Source organism: Strigops habroptila, chromosome 1 (genome assembly GCF_004027225.2).
Source record: "Strigops habroptila isolate Jane chromosome 1, bStrHab1.2.pri, whole genome shotgun sequence".
Classification (NCBI taxonomy): Eukaryota; Metazoa; Chordata; class Aves; order Psittaciformes; family Psittacidae; genus Strigops; species Strigops habroptila.
Genome location: NC_044277.2, coordinates 73,748,159 through 73,772,673, shown reverse-complemented (window position 1 = coordinate 73,772,673; position 24,515 = coordinate 73,748,159). Strand labels below are relative to the sequence as shown.

Below are 24,515 nucleotides of genomic sequence, written 5' to 3'. Positions count from 1 at the left end.
CCGGGAAACTGTTGTCATGGGTACACTGCCATAAATACTGTAAAATGCTCAGTCTGTTAAAGGAAGCTGTTTATCATGAACAGTGTAAGTCTTAACATTCAGATGTAATCTGCATATAGTTTACACTGTACTTCGACACAGTGTGTAGAGAGAGGCCTTGGTACAAGCAAACATCAGGCTTATATTTGTATGCTTACTTCAAAGTTAGTTTTGTACTCTTTCTCTACATATTGAGAGAAAACTGTACAGGATTGAATCAAGCAATGTGAGTAAATGTTTAGATATATCAAAATACGCATGCTTTTTTTATGTCATTACCAAAAAAAAGATTGAGAAGTAAAGTCTTGATCATTTCAAGTTATTAGAGGTGCTGCAGATTTTATTAGGTGGGTTGATTTTCAAGGTGTATTTATCTCCTTGTTTTTCCATTAATGACTTAAAATTTGGGGAATGATGATGAAATTGCAGAGAAAGACATTTTCCTATCGGTGCACACACTAAATAGCAATAGGAATGGCTTCCAATTTATGAGCTTTTTCAAATGACCTGTGCTGAGTTCTCCATCTCTTCCTAGACTTGCTCTCTTCCATTGCCATTTATTTCTGTTTCAGATTGCTCGAAGAAAATACTCATTTGAGTAAGCAGTTAGGTGCACTGGGTATGTGAATAAACGATGTAAACCAGTATTGAAAATATCCCTGAGTTCATAAAGGCAAGTTGCGGTAATGTGGAAAAGTTATAGAACATTAACAAGCTACGATTCAGGTGCTGAAAAACGCAGCACTCGTGACTAGTAAAACTTTTAATTTCACCTACTCTTCTAATTAAACACTGCAGTCATCAGATAAGGTGGATTTATTATGGCCTTTTGTTGGTATTCCTGTATTGGGCTACAGTGAGATAAAAAGTGCCAAAGCAAATTAATCGTAGCCCGTAAAGCAGTTATCATCCCTGTTCCCAAATTAACAGTTCCCACACACTACGCTTGCAGTTGCTCAAAGTGCAGGAACAAAAGTAGCATGTCTGGGTATGAATGGGTCATACTGCAACCCTCCTTTCTCAGTCAGTGCTCTGTTTATCAACACATGGGTGCATATGGACACGCACTATACAAAGGCTTTTTAAATTCTTCCTTTTATATTCCTGCTGTGATTTCTGGATATCAGGTTCATACTTCTGTGTGCTGCTGACTGTTGCAATGTTCCTGTTGGGCTTCTCTGTACTTTAAAGGTTCCCTATAAAGGATCTTTCTGCTCCTCCAGGCCAAAGAAATAATCTCTTCTGGCTGATTTCCTTTACAATATACGTGCTCCTGCCTGTTCCTAGATATCTTTTGTCTCTTTCTGTGGGTGTTCATTATTAGCATAGTAAAAGTGTCTTCAGATCTGCTTGTGTTTGTCTAATGGAAGGGTTTAATACAATTTTTAAAATCCAAAGCAAAGTAAAACTATGCCCATACTTTCAGGTTTATATTCAGTAGCCTTTTCTGCAACAAGGAAATAAATTTACTCTTTCCAGAACTAACTTCGTTATGCACAGGACCACTTCCCCTTACAAAAATTCAAAATATTTTTTTAATGATTTTTTTTTTCTTTCATCTAATGTCCTCTAAATCTGGACAGCCTATCCCATCTTGCCATATACCAGTTCTCACCTGTGACCTCAGTTCAGGAGTTTCAGGCATCCTCGTGAATCTTCTGCAGAGGGCATTATTCTCACCCCATGATACTTACCTGTTGTTGACCATACTGAATATTTTAAAATATGTTATCAGATTAACTAGAACGCTACTCAAATCAAATGTGACTGAGGTCTGTCAGCAAGATCACCATGCTGGAAACAGCTCTCCCAAGTTACCCTCATAAATGGGGAAAAAAAACATAGAATGTTCTTTCTGCTGCTTTCACTCTGTCATCTTGAGTTTTTTCAGGATCCAAGTAGATTCATACTACTGAAAAGCAGGAGTAACTTTCTTCGTCTAGACTGTGTCACAGTCAGGAATACTCTGGTTACTGTTTCTGTGTGTGTCAAGATAAATCAGTATTCATGGGGTGTTGGAGGATTATTTTTTTTTCCAGGCAAAAGTCTCTAACACCAGGGTCATCTTGTGTTCCTCAGGTTAGTCAGAATTCGCCCATCTAAATCAACCTCATTAACACTTTCTGCTGAGAACATTTTCACATGTCCTTTCCCTATACATTGTCTCCATATGTGCTGACTGCTGCCCTATCTATTGCAGATGTACATATTCTTTTACAGTAGGATTTTTCCAGGTAATACCTTTGATAATGTCTCATCAATTGCAGTGCTTAAGCTGTTACGTACTGCTTGTTCTGTCCCTCAGGACAGGTCTTGTGCTCTCCTTGGGATGCTGTTTTTAGAGTGCTCATTCCTTTAAGTGCCTCAGCAGTGAAGCTTTTATGCTCTGAAATATCCTACAGTATTCATGTTGAACAATGTTTTACATGTAAATAACAAAGGCATGCCTGTGGAATCTTCATAGGGTGCAATGATTTACAACATCTGAAACACAAAGTGCTTCACACCACCATGGATTTGAACATGTGGAAGGAAACCTCAAAGAAATGGAGACAAGAAAGATGCAAAAGTAGTCGGTTACCCAGGTGCCCCATGAAGAGACAGCAATGAGTTTTAGGCTACGTTTAATACATTGTTCACGCTAGTCAATACAAACCTTAGTTCCTTGTTGGAAAAGTTCTAAAGAAATGTTTAAAAAAAAAAAAATTAAAAAAATCTTTTTTTGAGCTCATTATTATTGTTACTTACAGATACACAAGGTGGAGTTCAGCCCAGTATTGAAACTCCCGTCGTTCACCTGTGTGATTCCTTTAAGACTTGAGAGTTTTGCCCTTCCTGTCAGATAAAGCACAGGGCACAGGCACATCTCTAAAAGTTGTGACACCTCAGTACAGGAAAGCAGTTTCCAGTTCTGCAGCCTGCTATGTTTTGTGTCCCCAGAAAATACATGTTGAGGGTATAGGTATCTTTTTTTTTTGACAGTGCATGGGATTCTCATATGAGAATATGGACTGTTTCAGTCTTCCTCAGAAGATAAGGCTTACAAAATAGGGTGGGGTAAAAATGTTCAGATTTTTGTGAATGCAATTTTGAAATTTTCCTTTTACAGTATACTTCAGTCTTTCACTTAGTTTCTCAAGTATGTATATTTTCAACTCCTTCTCCAATATGGGGTGGTCTTTAATTTTGAAGTAAAAGTGTTCAACTTTGTAGCAAAAGTACTGTAATTGAAGAAGAGCACCAGATGTATCATTTTAGACGGTGGACGTGGACGAAGTTACAATTTTCTATACTAAAATAAGTCTCGTACACACTTGGGGAGTTTGTTTCTTAAACCATTAAGCAGGAGAAACTTTCTGTGACTTTAAAGTCACATTCTCATTGGTTTTCTCTGTAAAGAAAGTAGAAGTTAATGTGTTTGGTTTATGATTTAGGAAAGAATTATCCCTGTTTCTCTAGATTATATTTCAGTTGTAGTCACACATAAGCTACTTGAAGAACAGGACTGATTGGTAATACAAAAGGTAATTTTCCTTGAAAGGCCTTTCAAGAACAAATTGGAAAATATTGGTCGTTTATGACATCAGTTGTCTAAATCAATGGCAAGTTCTCTACATCTTGAAATCAGAAGTTTCTTGGTTTAGGTCATAGTTAAATCTAATAAGAACTTTCAAATTACTTTACTTAAGGAGTTCCATTAGGATCACAAGAAACAAGTGTTCTTTACATTTCAGAATAAAGTTGGGTGGTGTTAAAAGAGCCCGCAATCGTTCTTCTCTTTGGTGGTTTACCACAGCTCAGACATGTTCCTGAGGCATATGCTTTGTCATTAAATTTTAGTGACCCAAAGCTTCTAAAGATTTGCATTAAAAGCCAGGTATAGCATTGTTATTATCTACGGGAAAACAGGAAGCAAAACTTCCATAAAAGCCCCAGGAAAAATGAGACTCACCTGACTTTATTTGTGTCTTGGATCCCAAGGACTGTAATTCCCTGCTGTCACTGTTGTTAGTTATATTCTTTTTGCTGCTTACCTGCGATCAGCTTATACCACAAAGCTCTCCAGCTGCAGAGGCCCTCATCTCTGACTAGGGCATTGTAGATACAGACCTCTCTGCCTTGTATCATGTCACTGTTCAGATGGAAACTAATTTTTTCACTGCTGAAAATTTTGTCTCTGCTGTTGGCAGCCAGCAGGTTTATTCTTTCAGCTGAACAAGAAACAAGGATTATGTTCAAAAAAGCAGTTAGGGAAAATAAGGTCCATGGTCCAACTTCAGTAGAAGAACCAGGGAGTGGTCATTAATCATTACTCTATTTCTTGTTACGCAGCCCATTATATACACATGTGGCACTATTTCATTTCTTCACTTACAAGAAACAGGCTGACTTCTTGACTTCACACTCCTCTCGAGTTCCCCATCTGTGATCATTCTTGTTAACCCAGAATCTAGCCCAAAATATGATTTTTGATTGGAAGTGACACTTTTGAAATGAGCCTGACCTCTTTTACATTGTGTCAGGAGCCTTAAGGTGTAACAGCACCATTACATATCGTTATGAATTGACTGGCACATCCCTTTAGCATGCTTGCTAAATGTGCTGTAAATTCTTCTATCCAGGTGAAATAGAAGGTTTAAGACAATATTTCAAAAGGAATAAAGCTGTCAGATATGCCTTTTCGTGTGGTGAGACCACTGTTTTACCAATTACATTTCAGTACTCTACCAAGCCATACCAAATTAGTAAACACAGAAACCAAGAAATGGCGGCAGCTCCTGGATTTAGCTAATAATCTCAACTGAGATTAGGGGTGAAAGGCTGTGTTGCCAGTATGTTCTGCTCAGGAAGGTATTGTTTCCACTTGTTGCTTCCTTGTCTTTTACCAGTTGGTTATGTCAAGTGTTCGTTAGCAAGAAATCGACTATATCAAGCATCTCCTTACAGAGCTTCTTAGCAACCATTTCTTAATTCTTGCTTGTCTACACAGAAACATCTTGTATGCCCTGGGAATCTCAGTGTCATGTATGACCAGGTTGTTTTCAAAGTCCAAACAACAGGGTGACTTGAGTATGATTTGTATTTGATTTGTATAAAATGATAAGTATGATTTGTATTTGTCAGTTTGTGGCATATAGTGCAAAGCCCATTAGCTTCAGCTTCCTATGGAGAGGGATGAGGAGAAGGAGATACAGTGAGATGCCAAGGACTCTTGTCCCTGGATTGAGCTCCATCCTGCTTTCTTTGAGAGGGGTCTGGTCTCAAGCAAAGACAAAATGCACAAATTGAATAAAATTATTTTTCTTAGCTAAGTGTAGTAATATAAAAAAGATGAATAAAGGCACTGAAAAGAATGTAATCCATAATCTGAAGTACAATTTAGATTTATTCAGATCATTAATAAAAATCGAAAGCATTAGAATGTTTGGAGAACATTCCAAACACCTTTCCCAAAATTGTAGACATTGTTGCATCAAATTGAGGAGGTTACTGTTATTTATGAAATAAACTATCAAAAAATTGCCCAGCTTTCTGGGGACTTCATGTTGTTGGACCACAGCAGCTCTACCCTCCCCCACCCTACTCCTGTAATCTCTTGTCAGTAGACACCTTCATTTATATTCACCACTTTTCCTTAGACCTGGATGTCTTGAACTGAAATGTGACTTGATTTAAATAGCGGTATTCCTGCTTCCTGTGTGTCAGATGCATGGATTCCCATCACACCTGAAAGCAAGCACTGTGATTTTGATTAATTTTTGTTGTTTAAGTTTAGATTTCTGCTCTCAACAGCATTGGTCTGCGTCTCTTGGACAAAGGTTTCTAAAAGATGGTGTTGTACTGACATGCTGGCATAGACTGCCACAGCCTCTAAGATATGCAGGGTGAGAAATCATTGTCCTTTTAGGGGGCTCGTTAGTTTGAAAGTCTTCAGCATTTCAAAAATGCTTTTGGTGAGCACTGCTTAGTTGCTGATATAATTTTTGTCACTGCAGCTACAAAGACCACAGCTACAATGTTATCAGACTATCTCAAATGTCTAGGATCATTGGAGACAGATCAAGATGGGTTTAGTCATTGCTGGGTTTTGTTTGAGTTTGCCTAGATTTTCTTTTTTTAGTAGCGTTATTTTGCACAGACTGGGAGAGAGTAAAGTAATCACATTTAATAAATGAAAATAAAACACTGTTGTGTTGTTATCACAGGAAAAGCTACCATCATGTGACACTTCTTAATAACAAACCCCACCAATTTGAGGTTGTTGGTACAAAATAAAATATGGGGAGTGCACTTCTCTTACTGAGTTTAAGCCTTCCCTGGTATTCAGTACAATTACACTATAAACGTGGTTTTGCTTTCATTAATATGAGGAAGAAGGCATTAGATAATCTGTTGTGGAGCATGGAGGAGTATCTCAATGGCTGATCTTTTTCTCCTCTCAAAGTTCCTTAGTAATGTGAAAACTTCGGAAACTTTATTAGAATACTCTTACTCTGAAAAGTCTGTTGTTCTTAAAGATCTCTGCATTCGGCTTTTTGTTCTTGACTTTCATGCTTTCTTTGCACCAGTTTCAGGAAATGAGAGATTTGTATCTCACCCACGTAGCAAACAGTTTGTCAGCTTCAGCCATAATATATGTGGGTAATTTCAGTTGAAGGAGAGAAGCCTGGAAGGAATATTTGTTTATGACTTTTTTTAACTCCTTAACATAAGCTAGGAAGAGTAATTGCATGCAGTCGTCCTCTTTTTCAGAGGCTCCTACTACATCCACAGCCTATCTCAAATAGATCTTCCTGATCATTCCTGATGGTCTGCAGCAACACAGTAGCCATTTCAGTAATTCGCTAGGTAGAGTTGTTTAGCACACTGCCTCAGTTCATTAATATTGAGCAATATAGGCTGGAGAGTATGGAACTCTGTCTGGGGACGGGTGATGAGTTAAGTGAGTGTTTGTGGGTCAGGATCAAAGGGAGAACAGCAATGGGGGACACTGCGGTGGGGATCTGTTACAGGCCGCCTGATCAAGAGGACTCTGTGGATGAAGCGCTCTACAGACAGACAGGAGCAGCCTCACGCTCACAGGCCCTTGTCTTCATGGGGGACTTCAACCATCCTGACATCTGTTGGAGGGACGGTACGGCCCGGCACAAGCAATCCAGGAGGTTCCTCGATTGTGTGGAAGACAACTTCCTCTTTCAAGCAATAGAAGAGCTGACAAGGAGAGATGCCATGCTGGACCTCGTGCTCACCAACAGAAAGGGACTGGTTGGAAATGTGACGCTCCAGGGTAGCCTTGGCTCTAGTGATCACGAGATGGTTGAGTTTGAGATCCTCAGGACAGTGAGAAGAGCATGCAGCAAGCTCACTGCCCTGGACTTCAAGAAAGCAGACTTTGGCCTCTTCAGGAACCTGCTTACTAAGGTTCCATGGGATATAGTCCTAGAGGGCAGGGAGGCCCAAGACTGCTGGTTGATATTCAAGGATCACCTGCTATGTGCTCAGGAGTGTTGCATCCCGACTAGAAGAAAGTGCAGCAGGAGGGCCAGGAGACCTCCATGGATGGACAAGGAGCTGCTGAGGAAACTTAGAGGGAAAAAAGAAGCTTATAGAAGGTGCAAGCGAGGACAGGCGGCCTGGGAAGAATATAGGAGCATTGCCCGAGAAGCTAGGGACCAGGTTAGGAAAGCTAAGGCCCAGCTAGAATTAAATCTGGCAAGGGATGTGAAAGATAACAGGAAAGGCTTCTGTAGGTACGTAGCAAAAAAGAGGCAGACTAGGGACAATGTGGGCCCTCTCCGGAAGCTATCGGGAGAACTGGCTACCATGGATTTGGAGAAGGCTGAGGTTCTCAATGACTTCTTTGCCTCAGTCTTCACTAGCAAAAGCTCTGACCACACCACCCAAGTCTTGGAAAGCAAATGCAGGCACTGTGAAAATGAAGACCTTAGGCCCGCTGTAGGAGAGGATCAGGTTCGAGACCATCTTAAGAACCTGAACGTGCACAAGTCCATGGGACCTGATGAAATCCATCCACGGGTCCTGAAGGAGCTGGCGAATGAGGTTGCTAAACCACTGTCCATCATATTTGAAAAATCCTGGCAGTCAGGTGAAGTTCCCGATGACTGGAAGAAGGGTAATATAACCCCCATTTTCAAGAAGGGGAAGGTGGAAGACCCGGGGAACTACAGACCAGTCAGTCTCACCTCTGTGCCTGGCAAAATCTTGGAACAGATTCTCCTGGAAAACAAACATACTAAGGCACGTGAAAAGCAATGAGGTGGTTGGTGACAGCCAACATTGTTTCACTAAGGGGAAATCCTGCCTGACCAATTTGGTGGCCTTTTATGATGAAGCCACGGAACTGATGGACAGGGGCAGAGCAGTTGGCGTCATCTGCCTGGACTTGTGCAAAGCGTTTGACACTGTCCCGCTCGACATCCTTGTCTCTAAATTGTAGAGACATCAATTTGATAGATGGACCACTCGGTGGATAAAGAACTGGCTCGATGGCCGCACGCAAAGAGTTGTGGTCAACGGTTCGATGTCCAGTTGGAAACCTGTAACGAGTGGTGTCCCTCAGGGATCGGTGTTGGGACCAGTCCTGTTCAACATCTTTGTTGGCGACATGGACAGTGGGATTGAGTGCACCCTCAGCAAGTTTGCTGACGACACCAAGCTGTGTGGTTCGGTTGATACGCTGGAAGGAAGGGATGCCATCCAGAGGGACCTTGACACGCTTATGAGGTGGGCCGATGCCAACCTTATGAAGTTTAACCAAGCCAAGTGCAAGGTCCTACACCTGGGTGGGGCAATCCCAGGCACTGCTACAGGTTGGGCAGAGAAGAGATTCAGAGCAGCCCTGCAGAAAAGGGCTTGGGGGTGTTGGTTAATGAGAAGCTTAACATGAGCCGGCAGTGTGTGCTTGCAGCCCAGAAAGCCAACCGTATCCTGGGCTGCATCAAAAGAAGCGTGACGAGCAGGTCGAAGGAGGTGATCCTGCCCCTCTACTCTGCTCTCGTGAGACCTCACTTGGAGTACTGCGTACAGTTCTGGTGTCCTCAACATAAAAAGGAAATGGATCTGTTGGAGCAAGTCCAGAGGAGGGCCATGAGGATGATAAGAGGGCTGGAGCACCTCCCATATGAAGACAAGCTGAGAGAGTTGGGGCTGTTCAGCCTGGAAAAGGGAAGGCTGCGTGGAGACCTCATAGCAGCCTTCCAGTATCTGAAGGGGGTCTATAAGGATGCTGTGGAAGGACTCTTCCTTAGGGACTGTAGTGGTAGGACAAGGGGTAATGGGTTCAAACTTAAACAGGGGAAGTTTAGATTAGATATAAGGAAGAAGTTCTTTACAGTGAGGGTGGTGAAGCGCTGGAATGGTTTGCCCAGGGAGGTTGTGGGTGCTCCATCCCTGGCGGTGTTCAAGGCCAGGTTGGACAGAGCCTTGGGCGACATGGTCTAGTGTGAGGTGTCCCTGCCCATGGCATGGGGGTTGGAACTAAATGATCTTAAGGTCCTTTCTAACCCTAACTATTCTGTGATTCTGTGTGAACTACAAAGGAAATTCTACCGTGCTTTAGCCACAAGAAAATGGACTGTAATATCGTAGTATTTTTTTCATTCAGGCAATCAGTGCTTATATTTAGGAAATACAAAACAAATGGGTAAAGTTCAGGAAAATCTCCTTTGCAATAGCTTCTTTCCTGACCTGTATCAGTCCTGCATGCCCTGCAACAATTGGGCTGTACAGCCGCAGGCACTAGTCTCAGCTATGTGGAAGATGCCAGAAGCCATTAAATTCTTCAGTAAAGGGTTAGCTGAGATCACACATGCAGGAGCAGGGAGGAGCTGAAACATGGAGACAGAGAGTATGTGACAGGTCAGTTGCTTGTGCCCTTTACCTCCCGGAAAGCAGATGAAGTTCTGTCACCCTTTATCACACAACCTTGAAGATCTTGTAGGCACAGCACGTACATTATGCATGGCTGGCAGTGACACCCTTCCTGTGCATGCTGCTCAGCTGCTCTGGGCACACACACCACATCCGAAGAATAGGCAGGACATTATCCAATATCATGGGATTTACAGTGCCTTCACCGCACATGCATGTGCAGTACCGAAGACTTCCATCACCTTTACAAGCAACCTGAGACTTCACGGTCCTTTGATAAAAAGGTCTTTCCCCACGGTTGGTGATAAATTAATGCAATCGTGCTGCCAGTGAGTTGCAAGAAGGGCAGGGAAGTGCAGTAATTTGTCTGCCTTTATTTTTTCTTTAACATTTTCTCATTACTGGGCAGAATGGCAAAACCACATTAAAAATTAATTTATCTGCAAGTATCATTTCTACTGCTTTATATGTACCAGCACAGCATGAACATATATACAGTTCTATTTACATTGGCTATTTTTTAGTAGTCCTTGGGATTATAAGAGTGTACATACCTGAGTTAAAAAAAAAAAAAAGAAAATTATATCCCGACATATGCACAAAAAATGTATTGGGTAAATAGGATACATTTCATAGAATCATGTACTTTGTCCCTGAAATAATACAGTAAATGCCCTGTGCAAACACTGCTCATTTGCATAATGCATCCATAATTTGTGCGAATTGCAGTGAGACAGATGAAGACCTGAATTTGTGCCCTTGGACATCACAAGTCATTAGTGAACTTACTAAGGTACAAAGCCTAAATCTGGTGTAGGGTCAGATTTGCCCTGTAAGATGTTTCTCATTTGTTTCCCAAGAAATTCTGACAGTGGAAGTGATTGAATTCCAAGAGTTAAAATAAGAAGCAGGTTTTAATGTATGTTTTATGAGCTGATGAGAAGTCATTTCTGGCAAGGATGATGATTTATATGGAGAAAAAAAGGAGAACTGAGGCGTATGCAGTGAAGTCAACCTGTTGGTTTAAAGGCAGAAATGCATTAAAAAATTCAAAGGCACAGCTCTATAATGGTGTTATTTAAAGGGATTGTTTCTCCAGAAAGCAATTTTCCTGTAGGTTCTCAGCCACCACTGGGTATTGCTGTGGAAGTTCTTTTAAACTACAGTAACTTTTGTCCAGTGAAGTGAGTTTCATATCTGAGCAGCTTTCTGGGTTTCAGTAACTGTTCACATGTGTTAAATGGTCCCACTAGCTTTCCACTTTGGTGTTTGTTCTGCTTTAATTTAGAAAACGATAGTGATCCGCATTCTCAGTGGTAGTAATCTAGTAAGACCTTGTTAAAATTAAGTTATGATAGTTGGTGTTAGAAAAGATGTGTTTGATTGTCCCTTAAAATACATGTAGATTTTTCAAGTTAACTTAAATAAAATGATGATCGACACTTCCTGAAAATGAGATAATCTAGGTCTTTCCGAGTACAGGTATTGTGGTGTTTCATTCATAAAAAATCAAATTAACTGTTGCAGAGCTAAACAAGGAATTAATTTGGCTTGTACTATCTTTGTATGTCTAGTAGATGTTTAATGTTATGATACACATTTTTCATCTATGTAATCACATAAGCTCTAACCCAAGGCATTAAAAGGTTTACTTTGTATCATATAATGGCAATCTGGACATGTCAGAGGTGTTAGAAAAGAGATTTTATTAAAAAGTCAAGGCTTGTTCCTAACAATGGTATTAAGGCTATGAATTTTCTAAATCCCTTTATCTGAACAAAGCAAAGCAAAATATACATTACATATACAGATAGAAATCACATTTAAGCTTTCAGTAAAAGTGTATTCCCCATCTTCCTTTTGTTTAAAAAAGGCAAAAAAAAAGAATTTCCTTCTTTAAGGTGTTTCATGCTTAGCTGCAGGTATCGGGCATTCCACTGGAGAGTTGAATCCCTGTTCTGCAAAAAAAGTTTCTCTTTCTGGTAAAAGTGGGGTTTGCGCCATAACCTGCTTGTTCTCAAGGTTTTGATATTGCCCATTTTGGATATCAGACCTGGATTATATTCATGGCAAAAATCTGTATGTGATGAGAGGAAGAGGCTGTTTTGTGAGAGGTGTTTCTACCAGCTTCATGTCTCAGACCCTATGGCTGGCTGGCTGTATGGCCGAATGCCTCAGGCACTCACACAGTGAGAAGGCAGAAGTTGTGCAGTTGAGAAAGACTTGTCACACTTGGGCCTTTCAGGGGATGGAAGGCTCATGGCTTTGAATGGTTTAGTTTTCTACAGTAGTGTTTCGTGTTGCCCTCATAAGGAGAGAGAAGATACAGAAACTGAGCAGGATGTGAAAAAGGATAAAGGAAAATATCTTCTTCCCATGCAGGTTCTAGATTTGCCTCTTAAAATACATTCATGCTCACGGGGCTTCTGTTCCTACCCCAAAAAATAAATGCAGTGAAAAGTGTTTTTGTTATGCCAGCTAGCTAAAACACTGTGATTTCTGCCAATGCTATAGCTATTCTATGAGGAGTGTTGAGTAGGAAATTTGGTTTCCCTATGAAGAATCACATGATGTGCTAAAACTGAGAACAGCTCCTTGTGGGCAGATGCCTTCACGCATGCACACATAGATGTTATAGCTTCAACTGAGGCAATTTTGAGGTATTTCACTGTTCCTTGCTGACAATTTGATTTATACTTCCCAACAGTGGGATGGCGTAGGACCTCTTCCAGACTGTGCAGAACCACCCAAAGGAATCCAGATGCTGTGGCACCCTTCAATAGTCAAACCCTACCTCACACTTCTTTCTGAGTGCTCAAATCCAGACACGCTGGAGGGGGCAGCAGGGGCACTGCAGAACTTGGCTGCTGGGAGTTGGAAGGTAGGAATATTGACCTGATATGTATTTCTTTTTCAATTCAGAAAAAACCCTACAGATGACAGCAAATTGGTGATACAAATGTGTCTGAATGCTCCTGGTAGTGGAATAACCTTCTGTTTTCACAGAGCTATCTGCAGTCAAATTTCAGATAGTATTTTAAGTTATATGAGTTGTTACAGATAGTCATATCATAGCAAAAGTCAGCATACAGCAGGGAAAATCACATTGGTCAAGTCAGGTATGAAAAATTGCAGCTGAAAACCAATATCCAAATGAGGAGAAGCAGCTTCTTTATGAATCTGTGTGACAGAGCCATGAAAAATGAGCTAAAAGTATCACCAGTGACAATCAAATGAAACCATATTGTTCTGTCACTGCAGAAACTAGTTGACATTCTGCCTCTTAAGAGAAACCAGGCATGAGCAGAAGATATAAATGCTGCAACACCAACACAAGTAATCTTACCATCTACTTTTTTTAAAAATAAGACATTATTAAAATACGTCAGTATGATTAAATATGACCAATGACCAAGGAAATGCTCTATCAAGGCACCCTATTCCAACTAATCCTACTTTTCAATTATATTTAAAAGATCCATTTTTCTCTCTTGTATTATTTGTGCTGGATTGAGAAAAAAATTAAGAACTCATTTGCTAGATTTTAAACGTACTTCTAAATATAGAACAAATCAGTAACATTCAAGATAACAGTTGAGCCTGGTTTACTTTTTAGGGTAATTCCTTTATTGCTTCCTGATGGTAAACTGGTTTGATTGAGTGAAAGTACTATCTAATCTTATTTTATAAATGTAATGCGTTGATTTTAAGTTAACTCTCAGTGGGAATTTTTCTAATTTATTGTGAAAACACACATGTATGCAGAAATGCAGTTATCAAAGTTATGTCTCAGCAGATACCCTGTTTGATTTTAAGCAGTTGGACATTTGTATGTGATAGGTAAATACCAATTTAATTAAGTATTCATTTTTAAATGTTATCCGTGACACTAATAAAATGGGGATTTTTTCCCATAAAGTTTTACTGGGAGTTGAGTTGGCACATTCAATAGATCTTCAGAGGCATGTCATTTTTTTTGAGCACTGTTTTCCACCAACCTTATAAAATGCCTTTGACTGTTGCATTCAGTGACATATGAAATGAGTAACAAAGTCTTTGTGCAATGATTTTTGTCCTATGAAGTGCTATGTATACATTGTGCCTGAAAATCATTATACTTTTATTATTCTCATGTTGTAGACCACATCAGATTGTGTAATCCTGGCACAGAAACACAATAAATGTGTTTTCTCCATCTGGGAATGGGTGTAGCCCTGGTCTAAATGAGAAAACAGTGCATGCGTATTTGCCAGAACTAATAAGAGTGCTAAAATCCAAGTGGTACCCCTTCTCCCATTTCTAATAAATCTGTATACCTGTCATTTTCTAGCTGGCAAAAGTGTACAGGGAGAGGAAGCAAAGCTCCGCAGAGCTCTTTGGCAAGTGCTGGGTTAGAAAAACTGATTCAAATTGCATACTATCTCACCGATACCATGGGAAAAGCTCAGTTGTTCTCAGGTTGCTCTGTTTTTCTAAAGATTCACCAATTCCATTACAAGTGATTTGCAGACACAAAATAAATATCCTCAATTTCACATGGCATACTAGCCATTTTTTGTGAGGGGAATAATCCTCTTCGGGGATTATATAAGCATTGATGTTTCCACCTTTTGACCTCTCTTTTCCACTGCTTCAGTCTTCTGGATATAAAATGACTGAAATAAAAGATAGAAAACTCTTAAAAGAAGAGATTATTCCCAAAGGAGACTTTAAATCTTTTAGTTCCTCCAAGAAATTGTAGTTGCGAAAAGAATGGGAAAAGAGGTGGGTTTTTTTCTTTTTTACCTGAAATCTTTCAAGAATAACCTTGTGATGGACTGAAAGAAAAAGAGCAAACTGCATGCAAATAAATGATGTTGCTATTAATAGCAATTTTAGGGGTTTTTTGCAGTTAGCATTGTTTTGATATCAGAAAAATCCCAGAATATATGAGGCAGACAGTGCATCAGGCATGCTCACACGCTTCTGAAGGTACAGTCTCTTATGGAAAAAAATACAGTGCATTTGACATACTTGCATAATTCTTTCCTAGCTCTTTCAACCTTTTGGTTCCTCTGGTATAAAGTTGTCTAGGTCTCTTTGGTGACCAAGAGGTAACACTAGTAACACAGGCAGTGCTTAGCCAATGCCATTATGAAGAGAAAGTGAGCACAAATAAAAATAGGTTTGCTGACTCAGTTGCATTCTGAAGACACTTGCCTGCTTATTAAGAAATTTCTCTCACTGTAACACTTCAAACCTGAAGTCCTTTCTGCAACCTCATATCATTATTTAATACCTTGGATTAAAAAAAATGATGAGGTATAAAATTACAAGACTCATCCTGTAACAGGAAATCTCCATAGATCTTTTTATATGCAGTCTGGCATCAGTATTTTTCCTTAGGTGGTGGAAATAAAAGTGGCAAGTTCTTTTTAGTTTTCACCTTGGTCAGTAGGCTATTAATACATTAAATCTACTGAGCATGTAAAAAGTTGTATGCAGAATATCCTAGAGTTAATGATGTCAAGAATGCAAGGTTATATCCCTTCTGAACAAAATTTCCCTCTCCAAGAGAAAGGAGATATGGAATATCTGTATATTACTATGTCTGTCTATTGTCTGACAGCCGAATTTAGGCTGATGTCAACCTCTCTGCAACCTGTGTTAGAGCTCGGTCACCTTCACAGTGAAAAAGCATTTCATGATGTTCTGCAAACATCCTGTGTTTCAGTTTGTTCACATTGCTTCTGGTCCTACAATATTATCTTTTCTATTACGTACAGTTAAAAACACAGTGTTGTCACCACAAGTAGGGTTTCCTTAGTTTTGTCAAACCCTTAAAAATAATTTCTTCACTCAAGATCCTGTTTTGTTTTAAAATACTGTCATAACTTAGTAGTACATATCTTTTAAAACCAGAACATGAGATCTACTCTATTATTTCTGTTGGTAACACAAAGGCTTACATTAGAACAGCCAGCACGCCTGCTCTGGGCCTTGGTTAATCCCTTCTGTGTGCCCAGTCTTCTGTCACAGTTACTTTTCAGGCTTTACAAACTTCCCTCATTTGCTTTAATGACTGGATCATGGAATCACAGAATGGTTGGGGTTGGAAGGGACCTCTGGAGATCATCTAGTCCAGTCCCCCTGCTCAAGCAGGTTCAACTAGAGCAGGCTGCACAGGGTCACATCAGGGCGAATTGTGAACATCTTCAGAGAAGGAGACTCCACAATTCTGGGCTTTGTCACTCGTGCTTTGTCACCTTCAAAGTAAGTTCTTCCTCATGCTCAGCTGTAACTTCCTGTGTTTCATTTTTCGCCTGCTGCCCCTTATCCTGTCACTGGGCACCACTGAAAAGAGTCTGGCCCCATGCTTTTGATACCCGCCCTTATGATACTTGTATGCATTGATAAAATACCCTCTCAGTCATCTTTTCTCCAGGCTAAACAGGTCCAGCTTGCTCATATCCAATCTAAACCTCCTCTTTTGCAACTTGAGGATATTTCCTCTTGTCCTGTCGCTTGTTACCAGAGAGAAGAGATAACACCCACCTCACTACAGCCTCCTTTCAGGTAGCTGTAGAGAGCGATAAGGTCTCCCTTGAGCCTCCTTTTCTCCAGGCTAAACACCCCCAGTTGCCTCAGCCAGTCCTCGTAGTACTTGTCTAGGCCATTCACCAGCATCATTGCCCTTTAGATGCGCTCCAGCACCTCAATGTCTTTGTTGTAGTGAGGGGCCCAGAACTGAACATGGTATTTGAGGTGCAGGGGGACAATCCTTTCCCTGGTCCTGCTGGCCACGCTATTTGTGATACAAACCAGGATGCTGTTGGCCTTCTTGGCTCGCTGTTGGCTCATACTTGGACAGCTGTTGACCAACACCCCCAGATCCTTTTCCACGAAGCAGCTTTCCAGCCCCTCTTCCCCTTTAGCAAGCCTTTAGCATTGCATGGGGTTGTCCTGTACATGCCACATGATAGCATTCAAGATGATCTGCTTCATAACCTTCCCTGGCACTGAGGTCAGGCTGACAGGCCTGCAGTTCCCCAGATCCTCCTTCCTACCCTTCCATGGATGCATGTCACATTTGCTCACCTCCAGTCAACTGGGACCTCCCTGGGTAGCCAGGACTACTGATAAATGATTGAAAGTGGCTTGGTGAGCACTTCCACCAGCTCCCTCAGCACCTCTGGGTGGTTCCTATCCTGCCTTGTAGACTTGTGTGTGTCTGGGTAGTGTAGCAGGTCTCTGACCATTTCCCTTGGATTATGGGGGCTTGATTTTGCTCCCCATCTCTCTCTTCCAGCTTGGGTGGCTGGGTACTCAGAGAACAACTGGTATTACTTTTAAAGACTGAGGCAAAGAAGACATTAAGTACCTCAAACTTTTCCCCATCGTTTTTCAGTCTGATTTCCTCCATATGCAATAAAGGATCGAGATTATCCTTAGCCCTCCTTTTGTTGCTAATGTATTTATAAAATCATTTTCGGTTTCAGAAACTAAAGTCTCCAGAAGTCCAAGGTAGCAGTTCTGCTGACCCCCCTTCTTATTTCTCCTTGGGCTCCTTAACATCAGGAGCAAGTGCTGTTCTATTTAAGTCTGCAATTGCATGAGGCCATAGCATTCCTTGGCTAGTGCTTTCTACCTTCTTTCCTTTCACTTCCATATTTGATCATACTCAGCAGGAAATGGTAAGGCTCTTTGGTTAGACAACTGAATGTCCCTGACTTTGATCTCCAGCAGGTACAATACCCATGTGAATGGCGTTTATGGGTCATTGGCTTGATCTCTTGAGATAGCTAGATGCAATCTCGGTCTTTGTTCCTTAGGCTAGCAACTAGATTTATTTTCTTAATTCTATCATAGAGAAATCTGACTCTTGTCAGAGCAAGAGCTCCAATAAGTAGATTATTAGATAAGGAAACTGAAAACATTAAATGGACTGATTCAGGCACAAGGTCAGTGCATCTACTTCAAAGAGTAGCATGAAAAGAGTTTCAAGCTCCTTACCATCCAGACACTTGCAGATAATGTGTAATTATTGTCTAAAGCAGCAGACATCTAGGTTATCAATCTTCCTCTTATCAGGCAAAGACATATTGTGGGTTCCTTGTCAGACTTTTCTGATCATTCTAGTTATTTACATATTAACCCTTCAGAGTTTCATTGGGCTGTTCCAGGAGAAAGTTTTTTGGATTACAGTGAAAAGGCTTATATTGATTTTCTCCAAAAATATTATCTTTACGAATCATGTTATAGCGTGGAGAAGACCACTTGTAACACACCACATAATCAAAAAAAGCAAATTTTTTGAATAACCAATGCTTTAGGCTTTCAGGAATTCTTACCTGGATGGATTCCCCCTCTAGATGAGGCAGCATCAATTAATACAGGGAAACATATTTGCTCTATAGAAAGGGAGACAAGATTCAAGGGACAGGAAATAGTCAAGAAACAAGACCGTGCTGCTGCAAACACGTGTATCACAGACATCATGAGATCAGCTTGGACATCGGTTTGTAGAATTGGGAGTACAGTAGCTCATGGTGAATTCATGCTCAAAGAAATCCCTTACTATACTCAGTTTGCTTCCCATGAGATGTGTCACTTTTGTCTCAAAGCCTTTCTTTTTTAATGATACTAGGTACAGTGTTTGTAAAAGTCATTGTAATGGCTCTCAGATCATTCTGAATACACTGTACATACTTGTACTGCAGAACTAAGAATGATGAGGTGCAAGGGCAGTTTCATCTGACCTTTACATTCCTAAAACGTTTAAGATACCTTTTGTTAACACCATTTTAGTTTTCTCACTGTATGTCTCTTCCCACCAGATTTTTTTCCTTTCTCTTTAAGCTTGACTAAGGTCATGAAGCAAGAGGACAGTAAGCAGTTGAAACTTTTCTTGTATCCCAACGCAAAGATGTAGAGAACATACTGGTGGCTTACCAGATGGGATCATTTCTGAGAACAAAACACTGCCAGCAGGGAGCAGAAAGTCCTGGGACTCTCTTCAGAAACTGCAAAAAGATAGTCACGATTTCAGACCCTTGCTTTCTGTCAGGTGACTTGTGTGACTTCTCAGGGATCCCAGTAGAGTTATTTGAGTAAAGCAGATCTGTGGTTTTGTAAGCAGAACGTAAAAATGTAAAAATATTTTCTTTTTTCCTTATGCATGTATTACTACATTGAGTATGATCAGGCAAAGAGGAATATTGATCTTTGATTATTCATTGATCTTTATTATTCAACGTGCAGTTCTCTTCCATGGTCTATTGTTCCAATCCTGTTAGCAGACAGCCCTTTCTAAGTCCCTCTTAGCAAATTCTAAGTCTCTCTAATCTTCCTGGTTCTGTTGGTAACGTAGTTTGTTTTCTCATGCTTGCTGCCCTGATTTGGCTTTCACTTTGTAGTTTATGTCTCAGCAATTCCCTTTAGTATTCGATGTCTTAATAGTCTTTGAGTCACAGTGTTGAACTGTACTAATGCAATGCAAATGCTGGTCAAAACTGAGGTGTATGATGGTGAAATATTCTGGAGGTACCCCAATAACACTGATATCAATGGCAGGAAAGTGAATCCATTAAAAATATCAAGTGTACACAGTTGCTGGTATTCCTTCAGGTGGGGGGAGAGGTCAGTTTATTTTGGTGGATTTTTTCATTTCCATTTTGTGCTGAACATTTCTTCAATTTTAAGTTTGGTCTGCTGTGGTGGGGCTTTATAGAGAATAAAGAAAACCATAAGAAACACTAAAAGGAGTTAAGTAGCTAAATGCTTTTCATTTTCTTCTGAAAAAAAAAATTTAAAAAAAAATACATTTTATTTAGATTCATTACTCTTGTTGAGTGTCAGCCTAATGTAATCTTAATCCCCAGAAGCATTCAGCTCTGGAAATGGTCCTTTATAATAATAACTGTGACAAACTAAAAAATAATTTTCTGGTTTACTATATTTTTTTACTTAATTACTATGACAAAAATAAAAAGGAAACTACTAATGGAAGTGGACATAAAGATGCACTAGGTACCTTCAAAGTGATGTATAGTAGTTATGCCCCCCACATTCAATTATCTGTAAAGTGTATTCATGCACAGATTGTGGCTTCTGTGCTTGTCTTTGATAATTTAGCCACAATCTGATGCAACAGTAATAGTTTTATTTTTTGGCTCTTTGTTCACTCTAAACTGTTTGCTGTTCCCATAGGAGCCCTTTCTCTTTACAAAGTGAACAGCTATTTGATCGTTGACACTGCCACTGATTTGTGGAGTAACAGGATGATTAAGTATATTGGTAGAGTGCCTCATTTACCTACTGATAGGCAACAAACCCTTTGTCTCTTTTCTTTTTTATGATTTTTTGTATCTTCTCTTTTATACATCACTGAGCTCATATTAGCAATTGACCTGCAATGTGGAAATGCAAGCGCATTTCGTGATGGCTTTAGGCAAACAAAAGGATCATCAGGATACGCAAGAGCGAATCAATTTTTCCATTCTCTGTGAGAATATAATGCTCATTTTGAGGCATCTCAATTTGAGCGTTCCTGAAATCTGCACAACACAGCATAATTGCTTGCAGAGACTTGTCCTAATTGGCAGCTTAAGGAAAGAGACACAGACAGTTCTTAGCACTTTCCACATGCAAAGTTCTCCAGAGACTGTTGAAACAATTAATAGACATTTCTGTCTTTCTGCCTAAGGTGCATGACTTAAAAACACAGATGAAATGGTAGCAAATCACATATTGAGGAGTCTGTGAGCTCTTCCCAAAGTGGATGACATCCTTTGGAAAAAGAGTGTTTGGGGCGGGGAAGGAATACACACGGGACAGGAGAGGTTTTGTACATGCTTTTCTCTGTTTCTCCCATTGTTTTATGTATATGTGCACATATGTGTGTCTGTAAAACATTTTATCTGGATTTTCCCCTGTGAAAACTTTGGAGCATATTTTTTACTATGGTGATCTAATTAATTGGTTCATTGCAGATGCTGAAGGCTGCATTTTATTTATTCAGTAAGGAAGTTTATATTTCCTCTTTTTTTCCATACTGAGTTACTTCAGAGTTTCTCCTAGAACTTCTACTCTCCCTAGGGTTAAAAAAAAAAAACTTCATTTGTTTCTTTTAAACTTTTGTTTTGGAATGGATGATGAAAATATTACAACCCAAGAACTCTGTTGTAAACCTGGGTTTCATAAAACAAGTACTTGTGTTTTCCCTTGATAGGTGACTAAAAAAATCAAAGCAAAACCGTTCACTAGGCTTTAATATGGAGGTTTTTATCATATAATAATCTATAAGATCATTTTAGAGTCTCTCAGATATTGAATAGACGCAAATAATTAAAAAAAAAGAAACAAACACCCTTGCTGATTCCCCATGTGATTTGTACTGGAGGCGCTACATCTGTGAGGTACTTTTGCAGTGGACAACAGCATCTTTCAGTATACTGTCTGCAAACTTGAACTCTCACCTCAACCAGACAGTCTCACTCCTTTCGCAAGATGGTCTCAGTGCTAACCATGAACTCACTCCAGCGGTCACCTTGTAATCACAGCAGACACAGGGGAGGCCTCCCCAGGAGAGGTATAGAGAATACAGCAATGGAAGTTTTTAAGTGCAAGGAGAGCTATTGCATTGGGTACTTCCAGCTCCAGGTGAGCGTGTGTTTAACTGGCAGGTGAACACATTTATTACAGCAGGAAGCTTAGAAATATTACTTAGGTGTTCTCATAGCATCCTTTATGTTTAATATGCCATTAAGATCAAGGTATAAGAAAGAAATTTTTCAGCAGATACTTGCTGTTAAACTCACTGATGCTTAAGATGTGTTTTAGTTTTTTATCTGATGATCATCCTATACACTGGCTCTAGAGAACAGACTGGAGAAGAGAGCATAGAATAAGGTCAGTCAAGAATCCTGCTACCACTTCTCTGACCTAAGAGCTATTTGCTTTGCTGCAGAAAATGAAGGCATGTTTACATTTTAGACATAGTACATTACTGTGCTCAGTGATTTCAAGAATCCCATGTCCCATTTACCTGACTTGAAGGCTTATTGTAACCGTTACCACTTTCACCTACAGCAGTCCAGCCAGTTGGCTTTTATTATGCATATTTACTACAGAGAAATAATAAAATAATATTTTTAAAATTCTGGTTTCTTTTCCTTCTTCCTAATTTCCCCTGAATGACGTCACCTGGAATGAATTTGCACTCCAGATATTGCAACCTCGCAGCCCTTGTCTCTCTCCTCTTGTCATAAAATATATTCTGGCTTCTGCTATTCAGGGCACCCCTCTATAGTGTAAACAGATGCTAGCATTTGAAGTGAACACTTCATGGTAAGTAGAGGCCATATGCAGAGGCTAAGCATGGTCTGCTGACAGTGAATATGTTTACCTTTCTCTAATGCTTTTTTTCATGGCATTAGTTTTTACTGTTTCTGTTTATGGATGAATGCTATTGCAATGTAACTTTTCTAAGGTGTGATCTAACTGTTCTTTAAGGAAGGTTTGTCAAAAGAGAAGGGTCATTATGATCTGAAAATTCTAAGGTCTATCCTATTCTATTCTATTCTATACTTGAAACATTTCAAAGACTAAGGGCTTCCAGAACTTTGTCTTTACCCGGTATGATAGCATTGCATAGCACTGAAAGGAGGGAGAAGCTCTACTTCAATAAATTCTTTTCAAATGTTAGTACAAGGAACATGAATGTGAACTTTCCGAAAATTCCAGAGAAGAGTTCAGGATGTGGGAAGGAATATATGCCTAGTAGATGGCTTGTTTTGAAGTGGGCTGTGCTGAGAAGACCTGCACGTCCTGCAGGTGTCCAAATATCTCAACTTTGGCAATACCCATAGGTTTTAGAATCACAAGGTCACAGTTTTGGTCTTGTTTACATTTTTTCCAATTTCTGGAGCTCACAGTGGAATGAAAAAGAAGTAGTATAGTTAATCTTTCATCCCTTCAAGTGCTGGGATCCCAGAGCGTGCAGTATTGGATCAACCTCCTAGTCACAGCACACTGCACAGACCCCATCCATGGAGAGGTTCACTGGCATGATAGTCTTTAGAGCTCTTAGACCATTTTCTTAGAAGTAAACAACTCTGTTCATCATTTCTACTGTCAAGCAAAAAGGATGTTCACATGAGAACATGATGCTTCACTTTGACATGCAGACAAGGGCATGCCAGTGGTGTCATGATCAGCTGCCAAGTGGGAGATGCCTACAGGCTTCTCTGATACCATCAGGCACTGGGTTTATACCGCAGCCACGTGGTACATGCAGCATGGCACAGCAAAAGCCTGCGCCTACCTCAGGTCAACTCTTACATGAATCTCTAACTGCTTGATGTACAGTAGTCTTCTGGTTAGGATCACGACAAGTGCCCAGGCCTGACACATGGTTGTCCTCATTTTTCCTTCTGAACAAGTTGACAGTCACAAGAGAAATTGTAACAGCATTTTCATGGTTTTAGACTGAATAGTTCTTATGGTCGTAACAAAGAAATACTCAGACCTCTTGAGTCAGTTTTGTAATACATATTTTGTAATATAAATTTTGTTGGTTTATGAATGAACAAGCTTTTGCGTAGGAAATGCTGATGCAGAGCAAGTCAACTGCAGACTTGGGCTGTAAAAATGTTACCAGGTGTGCTACGAGTAGAGTCAATTCATCTGCTACCATAAAAAATTAGTGCAGATTTCCAAATCAAGTGGTTGCCTAGCATCATAAATGTAATTATTTCCCCTCTTTTGTGTTGGCATTCACATGCTTCCGTTACCCCTTACTCTGTGTCTGTTACAAACTCAGACGCCTTGCTTTCTCTAGCGGATTCCTCTTTTTCTTCTTCATGCTCTCCCATGTGTCTTTTCAGTGGTCAGTGTACATCCGTGCTGCTGTCCGCAAAGAAAAAGGATTGCCAATCCTGGTGGAACTGCTTCGAATAGACAATGACCGGGTGGTATGCGCAGTTGCTACAGCTTTACGAAACATGGCCTTAGATGTCAGAAATAAGGAATTAATAGGTATGTTCTTTCCAAACAATTTATATATTCTGTGGGTTTGGTGGGGTTTATTCCAGTTCACAGCAGAATGAGCTCAATGAAAACAATTATTCTCACATTTCTAGCATGATTTCTTTAATTCTCTCTCTAATGTGTCACATTCAGGTTTTATGCGACAGCTTAGTGCTATATTGCAAAGAATTGTTAAATTAATTAAACAATATGCGGTGTTTCATGATTTGTCATGCCGTAATCTCCAGAAGAAAAGCAATGGCTTTGTTCTGCTTTAACACTTCATCCCTAGGCTGGCAGTAGCACTTGCATCTTCCAGATCAAGGATCTAAGCAGAACAGCCACTCCTTATCCTCAGATTATCTATTGCAAGTAATTTGGGGGTCATGAAGTGACAGATCATAAAGATTTTAAAATAGTTCCAGGATTTTACAGGCCATATTACTAGTTCCAGCAACAGAATTGGGAGGTGCTTGCTTCACAAACACATATGCAGTTAAAAGGAAGAGGACAATAATTTACATAAATCGTTGTTGCCCCTGAATTCTGATGGTATGGTAAGCAGACATCTTGGCATT

At 40.0% G+C, this 24,515-nt stretch overlaps 1 protein-coding gene across 7 annotated transcripts in view; it reads left to right on the top strand.

Moving 5' to 3' along the window:
- Positions 1–24,515, top strand: part of CTNND2 (catenin delta 2) — a 530,492-nt gene that overhangs the window by 428,833 nt on the left and 77,144 nt on the right. For all 7 annotated transcript variants that reach the window (XM_030485322.1, XM_030485314.1, XM_030485286.1 and 4 more), the window contains exons 14-15: positions 12,638–12,811; positions 23,796–23,946. In XM_030485322.1, coding sequence (XP_030341182.1) covers positions 12,638–12,811; positions 23,796–23,946 — 325 coding nt within the window. The remainder of the gene's footprint in view (positions 1–12,637; positions 12,812–23,795; positions 23,947–24,515) is intronic.